Here is a 12169-nt window from a genome sequence, read left to right on the forward strand (position 1 = left end):
AAAAAAAAAAAAACACACCAATAAATAACACTGTGATAAAAACAGTTCAGAAGTCGACTGCACAGACTTTGTTATATAACTGGGAGGGTCACAGACAATTAACAGAAAAACAGAACAACCAATTGTCCAGATGAATTAAAAGCAGAAAGCAAATATAAAAGCCTCTCCCACATCAGCTACACAATAAATACGCACATGTCTGCCTGAGCTCTGTGGCTTAACTCCCCAAAGTCAGTCAGGATGCTGCCAAGACAGCTATGAGGGTACAGCTAGGTCCATTCTTAACACATTTACAAATAAATGTAAAAAGACAGTTTACACAAGAAAAATAAGGCCTTTATTGGAGTTGCAGGCTGCCCGTTCCGCTGAGGTCTCTTGCTTTCACCTGCTCTGCCCCAGCCAGGAAATGAGCACCTGCCCCATGATTGGTCCTTGAAGAGTGTTGGAGGGAGGTGGCTGCAAGGCTCCTTCAGCTGTTCAGTCTGCAGGTGACAGCCACCCTGCCCCAGTAGTGCTGCTCCCAGCTCAATGCCCTGCTCAACCTCTGAAGACGATCCACCCATGTCCAGAGCAGGGCCAGGGATATGGCCAGGGGTAAAAGCTGTTCACTGAGTCCTGACCGTCAGTCCCAAGCCTAATGGAAGCTGAGATTTTTGTCTAGAAAAAGTACGGTTACAGTCAGTCATTAAAATACGACAGAAAACGTCTGGAAATAAAGTCTGCTTCTTTCTGAATGATTGTTGCAGAGCTGGATAGAAGAGAACGCACATGGCTTGTATCATGATGACTTTATAAACGTAGCAAAATCCTTTCCTCTGTCAGGTTCATCATTAAAAAATTAAACAGGAATAATTACAGTAAATGCATAATTTACAAAAGCCCTATATTTGCTCAGATTTACACACAAGCATTACAGTACATTCATTTAAAAGACTAAAATTAGGTATAAGAACATGAATTGACTCAAAAGGATATTTATAGCCTGGATATACATGAAAGAGTAAGTAACTATATAAATGAGGAAGTGTAAGTTTACATAAATATAAGAAACAGTCAATTCTAAAATATTTTCTCTATGGTATTTGTGATTTTTTTTCCACTATTTTAAAAACTCTGTAATAAAATATCTTGGGTCCATATAGCGAGCGTCGCCAGATGGGGCTCCACGAGCTCTGCACCGTCCCCGCCACAGTGGCGTCATCTGTAGAAGTAGTGTGGGTAAACTGGAAACAAGCACAGACACTTCCTCTTAGCACACGCTGCCCACACAGGGCCACCCCACAGCCACCTGTCACCTATGGCCAGTCCCCAGGCATATATTTTAAAACATTAATTAAAAGAAGCCCCTCAAAAAGTCCCACATCCCAGTGGGAAAGCACTCCTGAAAAATAGGGGACTCAGAAGCAAAGAGAGATGAGGGAGGCCTGGACATGGGGGAGCCCACCCTCAGGTGTGTGTTTAAACAGCAGCTCTATAGACTGAGGACCGTGGTATCACACCACTAGTACAGTAGGTGTCTCTCATGAGGTGCTGCACTTGAAAGAGTCACACCAGTATGGAGGACTGTTCTTACCCCTACCCCACCCACTCCATGACATCAGCCAACACCTAGAAAGTCGGCAGAGCTGGAGAGATGGCTCAACAGTTAAGAACACTGGCTGGTCCTGCAGAGAACTTGAGTTCTGTCCCAAGCACCCACATCAGGCTGCTCAAAACTGCATGTAACTCCAGCTTTAGGGGATCTAATACTCTCTTTTGGACTCTGCTGGCATCTGAACACACACACCCACATTCTCTCTGTCTCTCTCTGTTTCTCTCTGTCTCTGTCTGTCTGTCTGTCTGTGTCTCCCCCCTCCCCGACTCTCTCTCTTTCTCTCTCTCTCTCTCTCTTTCTCTCTCTCTCTCTCTCTCTCTCTCTCTCTCTCTCTCTCACACACACACACACACACACACACACACACACACACAAGCAAGGTTTTCACCCTCTGTGGTCACTGTCCACCACACCACCTGTGTGGTTCCAAGTGCCAAGAGCTGTATCCTTTCCATTCCCAAAAAACTGAGGTTGGCTCTCATGGTCCAAAGCTGCCAAAGCCAGGTGGACACAAAGTGGCTCGCCTGGGCTGTACTGAAGGCATCTAGGAGCAGCAGCTCTCTACTCACCAGCAGGAGGCTCTAGCAGGAGTAAGTCCTGACTGTGGCAGAGTCCAGCCTCTGTGCTCCGGACACACTACCTGTCTCCACAGCCACAGGAGGAAGCATGCAAACACAGCGTGCAGTTAGTGTTAAACATCACACAAGGGGACAACAAAGACATTCCACACCTGACACGGCCTCCTGAGTGATGGAGTACAGCCTGCTGTGGGGAAGGAGCCAGGCAAGAACACCAACAGTGGCCCAGAGGCTCCCACTGAGCGCTAACTGGCAGCTAACTCAAACAGCAACAGGCAAGCATCACAAACAGAACTTCAGATGTCCACATTTGTAAGTGGCAACTATGAAAGGGGCTGCTATGTTTCTCCTGAGACTGCACCATAGGTCTTGCATAGGCCTTATACAAGAACCTCTAAGAATCTATACGTGAATCCTAGCCCCAAAATGGGCTCTGAGAGGGGCTGAGGCTATACTCCTAAGGTGGAGAGATCCATGAAATGGGGGCAGAGGTGAGGAGCAGGATGGCTAGGATAATGACTTCTCTTAGGAAACCAACGCCCAGAGTCAGCTTCCATCAGAAACCATAAAAGCTGCTAAGCTGCTAGTTGTCATTTAATAAACTGCCAACACGGCTTGAGAGATAGGATGGCCCTGTGGACAGGGAGGGTGCTAAGTTCCCATAGTCATACTCCTGGAGGCCCTGGGACAGCTGGCTTGAGTAGAAAGAGTGCCTGCCGTGTGCACTGCATCTCAGCTTTCCTCCCTCAGCACAGCTGGTGGCCAGCAGATGTCTTCTCAAACGTGAGAGTAGAGAAAGCCACCTCCACATCCTAGACTCCTACGCCTCTTTCCAGGCTGCTTTCTCTCTAAGCTCCCATTCTTAGAGCACTAGTGCTTGACTGAGGAAGCGTGGTTTATAACGAAGAAAGCCTGTGTGCACCCATTCAGCTGATCTAGGCTGGCACACCAGGCTCACACTGGCTCTTATGAAGTTGCTGTGAGCAGACAGACTGACCTTTCCCTGTAAGCACAATACTGAACCATGGCCAAAGCAGCCAGAGCTTTCTATCTGATGTGCTTTCCAGAAGTCCAGCCCAGGGAAGCTTTGCCCACATGCCTGTCTCTGGTTTGTGCAGTGACAGCAAGAATCCCAGCTAAACATGGCTAATCCAGCATCCACATCGGCAAGGAGGAGCCGCCTGCCGGCCAGGAGCACATGACACAGGCAGAGCGTCTGCTTAAGAACACGCCTACTCAAGGTCATGTGCCTTCTAGCAGCAAGGTCCTAAGAAGTCCTTCATCTGACTTCTGTCACCTGCCAGAAGCTTGGGGTCCACTCTGAAATCTGTGTCCCCCACCTCTGGCTGGAGCCCACCTGGTTCCAGCCTATCTTCCTTGCCCTATTAACAGAGGCTAACAAATAGTGGAAAGAGGCCAATTTCCTTGGCCAGGTGTTGTAGCTTATGCCTGTAACTCCAGCACTTATAAAGCTGAAGCAGGAGGCTCACTGTGCATTTGAAGAGAAGCTATTACACTAAGATCCCGTCTTAGCAGCAGGCTCTGTGATCAGGGCTTTGGCACTGTGATAGAGCAAGCTCACCTGTGCTGCTCACCTGTCATGTCTGATCTCACACCATGGGCTCTACCCAGTCCCAAGAACAGACAGTACTAAGCCTTGTAGAAAACAGGTTAAGAGTCAATCAAATGAGGATTTTCTTAGTTTCTGTTACTTTGGTTAATCTTAACAAACCAATGTTAGGGTTAGCTGAATAACAGATACGCCTGAGCATGCGGCTGCACTCCAACACCCCAGGGGCAGCCAGGGCCCAAACTCCCCACATGTAGTGGTTACAGGGCCCACTACATACCGTCCATCTGAACCTTCTTTGGCTGCATAGAGGGAGATGACATAGAGGAGGTGACTCGGAAGTTGGCAGGCAACGTCTCTGCAGAGCCAGAGGCCAGGCCACGGATGTCCTTTGGTCTGAACTTCTTCCTCCACGAAGGTGCTCTCCTGAAGCTTTTGTCATCATCCTGGCAAACCAAGGAGACAAGTGCCAATTAAAAGTAGAAGCAGAGGCCAGGTGTGGAGGTGCATGCCTTTAATCTCAGCACTTAGGAGGCAGAGGCAGGAGGATCACTGTGAGTTCAAGGCCAGACTGGTCTACAAAGTGAGTCTAGGACAGCCAAGGCTACACAGAGAAACCCTGTCTCAAAAAACCAAAAAGTAGAAGCGGCACCCAGCCTGGCCTGTGTTCTTCTCCGCTGTGACAGCACAGCTGCCTGCCTAGTCCACATCTGCAGCAGCGACGGGCTGCGGAGACACTCCTCTGACCACAGCTAGAGAGCTGAGGCCAGTCCCGGACTGCGGCCCTTCTCACAGACCCACCTGTCACAGAGAAACCCACCTCGCAGACTGGGACACAGCAAGCAAGACCTGTATCTTCAAAGGTAGCTTCTGCTCTTTTTGTCAAACTAGAATATTTTTCTTTTTTTTTTTTTTTCTGGTTTTTTTTTTTTTTCTCCCTTTTTGGTTTTTGAGACAGGGTTTCTCTTTGTAGCCTTGGCTGTCCTAGACTCACTTTGTAGACCAGGCTGGCCTCAAACTCACAGCGATTCATCTGCCTCTGCCTCCCAAGTGCTAGGATTAAAGGCGTGTACTACCACGCCTGGCCAAACTAGAGTATTTTTCAAGGTCCAATAATAACCCTTACATGTGATGTCACAGGTTTCGAGAGGTAAGAAATACCAGTTTTGAACTGACATACTTCTCATACACATCTCTCCCCAAGGCATAGAGGCTCTGGCTGGGGCAGAGTGACCAGCTCTTTCCAGAGTATAAGACATAGCTGCTGCTTCTGGGCTTCGTCCAGTTTTATAGCTTGACAAACCACTTGTGGGACACCAAAACCAACAGTAATCTAAGAATGCTAGGGTGCTTGTGACCCCAGAACTTGGAAGGCTAAGGCAGGATGCTGCAAGTTCAAGGCCAACCTTGAATTTTCTCAAGACAAAAAGTAGTAAGATCAAAACAAAAACAAACAAAAAAAAAACCCTGAAGAGCAATTCCTTTTTTTGTTGTTGTTGTTTTGCTTTTTTGGTTTTTCGAGACAGGGTTTCTCTGGGTAGCCTTGGCTGTCCTGGACTTGCTTTGTAGACCAGGCTGGCCTCGAACTCACAGTGATCTGCCTGCCTCTGCCTCCCCAGTGCTGGGATTAAAGGCATGTGTCACCACACCCAGGTACTAATTCATTCTTGTGGGATGGTAAATGGCACAATTCCAGCATTCGGGAGGCAGAGGCAGGTGGAACTATGAGTTCCAGGCCAGCCAGGGCTACACAAAGAAACCCCATTTTGAAAAGCAAACAAAAATAAAATAAAAATATTGTTTTCTGGGCTGGGCATGCCCAGTGGTAGACCGTGTTAATGCACTTAGCTCTCAGCATCGGCATCTGTGTAGGTGTACACACACACACACACACACACACACACACAGACACAATTGAATGTATGTTCATAATCCTTAAATAGCATTTCCACATGGTTCTAAATATGATGAAACAGGGCCTACTCAATACACATGAAAACACACCTGTGGGCTGGGCTGGGGTTTGGTGATTGATTTCCAACAGCAACACCAGAAAAACAAGCAAACCAAACAGAGAACATGCCCATCAGGGTGAGCACTCACCTCATCAAACCTCCGATCAGTCCCCGAGACCAAAAGGTTGTTGAACTCTCTTTCCAAGACAGCTCGAGCCTGAAATAGTGAAAAAGGCACCAAAGTTTTCATCAATTACTAAGAAGAAAGCTGGCATATCCCACTGCCAGGGACATCCTGACCCATGATGGCATCCAAAAGTCACATCTAGTCTGTGGATGGACCTGAGGAGAGAGAAGCCATAGAAAGCACTATGCAGGTGGCTGAGAGTATGAGCTGAAGCTGGTGTTCCGTAGAGGAATGGAAAGTCCACACTGAAGCAATGAGAACTAAATAAAGCAATTACCACAGAAGACAAATTAATAAAATTTCCATGTGGCATGCAGGTGAGAGTGTAACACCAAGCCTCTGTTGATCTGGGCATTCCCCCACTATGGAGCTTTAAAAAGTCAGTTCACTATCTATCCCAGGCTAAGCTTTCCCTGAACTCTGCAGTCAGGACTTCCGGAACACTGGCAGCCTACAGGCCCAACAGTCTGGGGTCACCTGTGTATTCTGCGTTGGAATCTGTAACAACAGTGCCAGTGCGCTGAAATCAAAAGTCTCGTCCAAGGCCAGAAGTGCACCGTGAACACCACTCTCTATTAGATTGTTGGCATACTCTTTAAGGCCGATTGACAGAATCCAGCGAATCACCCGGTCATTGCTCCAAACAAGCACATCTGTAAGACAATAAACAAGTGCATGGCAGCCCCAGAGACATTTTGCTCACAACACCCTGCAGCAGCTCAGGCGAAAGGTCCTGGTAAAAATCCTACCTTGTGCCCCTGATACAGACCCAAGCCCCCGGGTGCCAGCTTCACAGGTTCCAGTGCCCTAACCTAGGAATCCTGACTATCCACTCTAAGAACCCATAGGAACTGACCCAGGGAACCCAGGGGTAAAGACAGACAGAGCTCACTGCACTTCCGTGAACAGAATGAGACAACAGCCTACAAACCCAAGGACCAAAGCAGATTCTTCCTGTCACAGACAGAGCCACCTCCATAGACCAGACACTTGCTCAGCCTGCATGGTCCAGGCAGCTACCCAGGGAACACAGTTTGCCAGGATGCTGGGCACGCGACCTCCCTCCTCCACAAGGAATGTGCAATGACCTCAGCAGCCAGGGCAGGTGAGAAGGCTCCCAGCTAACCAGCCCATGGCCCTTTGTCCTCTAGGGTGTGTTCTGTATAGCCAACCTATCTTGCATTCAAACTTTTGCTCAGGTTAAACTTTTTTTTACAAAATTTACTTCATGATGTGTCTTAGTTAGGGACACTATTGCTATGATGCCCATGACTTGGGGAAGAAAGGATTTATTTTACTCACAGGTCCATTTAACAGTTCATTAGCAAAAGCAATGAGGGCAGCAACTCATGCAGGACAGGAACCTGGAGGCAGAAGCTGATGCAGAGGCCATGGAGGAGTGCTGCTTAGTAGCTTGCTCCCATGCCTTGCTGAGCCTGCTTTCTTATAGAAATGTGCTGGGCCCTCCCATATCAATCCTAACTAAGAAAATGCCCTATAGGTTTGCCTACAGCTGGATCTTAGGGCACACTTTCTCAACTGAGGCTCCCTCCTTTCCAATGACTCTAGATTATGTCAAGTTAAAATAAAACTAACTAGTACATGATGCAGATATCTTCAATGTTTTTCTCACTTTATTTTCATAAGACAGGGTCTCACTTTGGAGCCTCAGTTGGCCTTGAACTAACACGGTCCTTCTGTCTTGGTTTCTTGAGTGCCGGGGGTAATGCACATATGACACCATGGCCAGTACTCACAGAAAAACTGAAAGACATTCACCAGAACAGAGGCTCTGAAGGCCCCACCTGTGACAGGTACAGTACTCCATTAGCACTAATGGAGATCTAAAAATATGCCCAGTCACTTCCAAAGACAGTACCTGTTAAGTATAGAAGGACAGAGGGCCACAGAGATTCGACATGCAGCAGATTCAACATTCTACCCCAAAGTGCTGCTCTAGGAAAGAGGCTGTGAATCCCCAGCAACTTCACTGAGCAAACTACCCTTCAAATGTGCAATCTTGGGTAGTTTGTTTCTAACACGCAGAGTACAAGCACAGGCCCCTCTAATATGCGGCACCCTAGGACGAGGCTCTACACTGAGCTACCGCACTACACAGTCACATGTGCACTCCCACACATGCCCGCAAGCACCAGGCCCTCTTCACACACATCTTCACCTCAAGTTTTTTGCTTTTGTTTGGTTGATTTTTTTTTTTTTTTGAGACAGGGTTTCTCTGTCCTGGAACCCACCCTGTAGATTAGAGATCCCTTGCCTCTGCCTCCGGAGTGCTGATTAAAGATGTGCGCCACCACTGCCCCGCCATCTCTATAGTTTTTTTTGTAACTTTTTGTTTTTCTTATTAAAAACAGCATTTATGAGATGAGCAGCGAAGAGACTAAGCAGCAGAGACGAACAACACCTAGTGCCCACTAAGCTCAATGCCTCTGCTAAATCATCAATGCCTTCCTGACTTCCAAAGCTTTCTCTTTGAGCAAGCAGCTGTCTCCATCACTAGGGCTGCAGCAGGAAGAAGCCACCTTACAGGCTGTTCTTTCAGGACTGTTCTGTACGCACCCCTTCCCCCACCCACGCTGTTGTCTTCCAAGGGCTGACTGAGGGCGGCCTTGGGGCCTCCTGCCTCTCCTGTGAGATCAAGACCCTTGACTATCCCATAACCCTGCATTTCCTATTTATCCCAGGGACTATGCAGCAGACTCAGCTCTATTCTGCATTTCTAAATGTCAACACAGAACACACATAACCAAAGGATAACACTAATGTCACAGGAAAGCACTAGGACCACAGACTGTATCCAGGCAAGCTTTTAATCATTCCTTTTCATCCTCCTCATGTTAGGCCAGTGCCTCCACCCAAAGCCTTCCAGGATTCCTCCTGATGCTGTTGGCAGATGCTCCACTCCCCTGAGGCTGCAGCAGCACTAGCAGCAAAAGCCAGACCACTGCCTAGGCAGGTCACTCACCTCTTGTCTCATTCTGACTCTCTTCTCTTTTTCTTTCCAGTTCTTTTCGGTCATAATTCAACCTTCTCAGGCACATGATTCCACACTGGAAACTGTTTCTGTTTACAGAGACACACACAAAAAAGAGGTTATGTGGAGCTGGCAACGGGGCAGGCCTCAGGGCAGAGAGAAGGCATGGTAAGTGCCCACTAGCCTGTGGAAGCTGTCCACCATCTTCAGCTGCCCTCGCAGGTCCTTCTTGGTGAGGTGATCCAGCATCCGGGCATCCACCAGGCACTCCATGAAGTAGCTGCGGTACTGCGGCAGGCCCAGGCTGGGCAGCCACTCATTGCCGATCCACTCGTGGTTCATGTCCCCATATGCTAGCGTCTGCTTTTAATAAGTAGGGGACACCGTTAGTTATGGGCTTGGAATCTTCATTTTATGTAGACTAAACTAACGACACTAGTCTTAGTAACTCCTGGGTGCCCATCCCCACTGAAAGTTAGTTAGACGTCATACAAAAGGAGTCATTAAAAGTCTAGGACTCACTGCTGACTTAACCTATCTAAGGAGCCACAAGGAAACCACAGCCAACTGCAGAGGCCCTTCTGAATCAGCTGTTAATGTAGCAACTAAGAATGGCCACGACTCATGAACAAGTTTGAAGATGGGTTCAGCTTGAGTCATTAAAATTTCCCTGGCTGGTTTTGACTTTTTCTCCTAATTAAATTTTTATTTAAAAAAATCAGCAAAAGTTGATTAGAAAAAAATATGCTAAGAGACAAACCAATAGCTAACAGGATTCAATGAAGAAAAAGACAAATATACAATTATAAACAAGACATAAACATTCTTTAGAAAGAGGGTACTACCATAAAGAGGCAAAGCCTCACACTCCATCCCACTAGGCCATGTGGTCCTAGAAGGCTACCATCCTGAAGAATGGCACATCACTGTCAAGTTCCTGGCCTAAACTAATCCTCCTGCCTAGCCATCCAAGTAGTGGGCAACAGATGCACAGCTCCATAACCTGCTTCAGAATATGCAGAGATTAAACTCGGCCCCATGTACAGCTCCACGATGAAGCGTCATGGCAGTTCTCAGTACACTAAATCTCAGTATTTTCTGCTTCAGAAGAAACTGAATCAGATTCTGTAATTCCAGTACTTACAAAGCTGAGGCACAAGGACTGCTACAAGTTGGAGGTCAGCCTGGGATACAAGGCAATACCCAGATAGGCAGAAGGGATGGGAAGAAGAAGGAAATCAACAATTAGCCAACTGTGGGGTTGCAGGTCCATAGTTCCATAGGCCAAGATGGGATGGTTTAAAGTAGAGGCTAGCCTGGGCAATACAGCAAAGACTTTGTTTCAAAGGAATAAACAATAGTGGCTAAAACATTCAAATACCCTCCAAATACTTGTACATTAACACACTTCCAAAATAATAGAGCAAGAGTCTATAATACCAGCAAGTCAAACAACAACATACTAAAATAAGACCTGATATCAAGAGGCTTACTGTCATGGGATCAACATTTGGGAAAAAGAACAAGGGTTTTTTGCATATCAAGAAAGTGAAAAAGCATAATACTCCAAAGGACACAGAAACACCATATGAAAGGCTCCCCCTTTACTATGGAACATTCAGCATTTCTGGATTGGAGTAAATTGGCTGCCACATAGCACAGAGCACCGGAGAAAGGGAAGGACTAAATGCATGTCAACAAGCAAATACAGCTGTGTCCGCACTAACTACCAGCAATGGGCCACCAGTACAAGACAAGATACAGCAAGCCTGTGAGCAGGAAAAGAGTCAGTCAGCCCTTTCATTCACAGAAGACAGGACCAACCGAGAACAGGAAGCTACACAACAGCCCCCAGGGCCACAACACAGGTTGTGCTGGGCAGCAAGAACAGGGGTCCATTCCTACAGACTAACAACCAACTGGAAACCTGTCATTTCTAATGACCTTAAACCTCATAAAAATGCAAAGCTGACTAGATAGGTCTGTCCTGTGGAAATGAACACACTGCAGGTACAGACAACAGGTGACTCGATGCTGGGAGATGAAGACAGCCTTCCTCTACCTGGTCACCTGCTCCAGCCAAGACAGAAACAATGAGTCAGACCCAACAAGGACACTGAAGCTCCACTATAAGAACCATCCCATTACTGTCCCTAAGCACTCTGGGTCATCACGAGATCTCACTGTCCATCAGCACAGGACCCTCAGCTATTTTCTGGCCTGGCTCTGCCATCTTTGAAGGGCAGAATGAGAAAGAACCAATAAAGAAAGGGCCAAATGAGGCAGCACTGCCCCATCTCTGGGTGTTTCCCATGCATGCCAATCACTTCTTTGTGGTGGCACCTATGTTGAGGGCTCAGTCCAGGGAGCCCTCCTCTTCTCCCAGGATGCTGAAGCAACCTAGGGAAGGGAGCACACAGAGGCAGATGGCCTTGGGGAGAGAACTCTGCACAGTGCCGACACAACCCAGACTCAGCAAAACTTGGGCCGCAAAGGAGGAGGATCATGGCCATACTGCTTGCTGGTGGTTCTGCAGTGTCCGAGAATCACTAGCCTGTGGGAGGGCAGGCTGACTCCTCTGCCCTGACAGCTCGGATGGAAAGAGGATTGTGAGGGAGCACTACAAGCCCCTTCTTTCGCATTCCCCTGCAGAGTGCGCTACTCTCACTTCACAGGCTGATACAGGCAGCAGCTTTCACAAAGAACTAGAATCCTTCTGCCTGGAGATGGGAAGTGCATTGCAATCATCAGAAATCACCCGGCTGACCGCAGCAAGACTGGACCAAAGCCCATGCTCTTTTTTCTGCATCACCGGCAACACCTTGATGTAGAAGGAGGTAGCTGCCTTGTGGCTAGGAATACTAAGGATACTACTTGTCCAAGTCCACAGTTTAGCATCATTCACCTGAGCTGCCCCAATGTAGAGATGGCAAAGAACCCAGAAGAGCTCTTTGGGTGCTGAAGAGCTGGGGAGCTGAGGATGCAAACACAGCGGGAGAGCTTGAGGGTTAAAGCACTTGCCACCAAGCTGAAAACAGTTCATCCCTGGAACCCACATGGGTCAAGAGAAGTGATGTCCCCAAGTTGTTCTCTGACCGCACCATGGCATATATACATAGACACATAGACAAACACAGATAAATAAATATAGTGAAAACTTAAGCAAGAAAACACAAACCCTCACGAGACAGGAAGAAGTCTTACCTTTGAGAATTCCCCTAGTGAGGTCTTTAAATCTATGCAGCATTAGGACAGCATTCAGCAAAACACTAACACAGAGGCACAGGAAAAGG

General features: G+C 47.6%; 1 protein-coding gene across 7 annotated transcripts in view; it reads right to left on the reverse strand.

Moving 5' to 3' along the window:
* The window catches only part of Ppfia1 (PTPRF interacting protein alpha 1), a 38616-nt gene continuing 26447 nt past the window's right edge, over positions 1–12169 (reverse strand). For 3 of the 7 annotated variants that reach the window (XM_051145740.1, XM_051145741.1, XM_051145745.1), the window contains 7 exons: positions 9061–9236; positions 8868–8965; positions 6362–6537; positions 5846–5914; positions 4023–4188; positions 2164–2234; positions 1–1223 (listed from right to left, as the gene is read on the reverse strand). In XM_051145740.1, the coding sequence (XP_051001697.1) occupies positions 2176–2234; positions 4023–4188; positions 5846–5914; positions 6362–6537; positions 8868–8965; positions 9061–9236 (744 nt within the window). In that variant the 3' untranslated portion in view covers positions 1–1223; positions 2164–2175. Of the gene's footprint in view, positions 1224–2163; positions 2235–4022; positions 4189–5845; positions 5915–6361; positions 6538–8867; positions 8966–9060; positions 9240–12169 lie in introns of all 7 variants that reach the window. The other 4 variants (XM_051145739.1, XM_051145744.1, XM_051145742.1 and 1 more) reach the window with 2 other exon arrangements.

This window comes from Acomys russatus, chromosome 5, assembly GCF_903995435.1.
Source record: "Acomys russatus chromosome 5, mAcoRus1.1, whole genome shotgun sequence".
In the NCBI taxonomy this organism is placed as follows: Eukaryota; Metazoa; Chordata; class Mammalia; order Rodentia; family Muridae; genus Acomys; species Acomys russatus.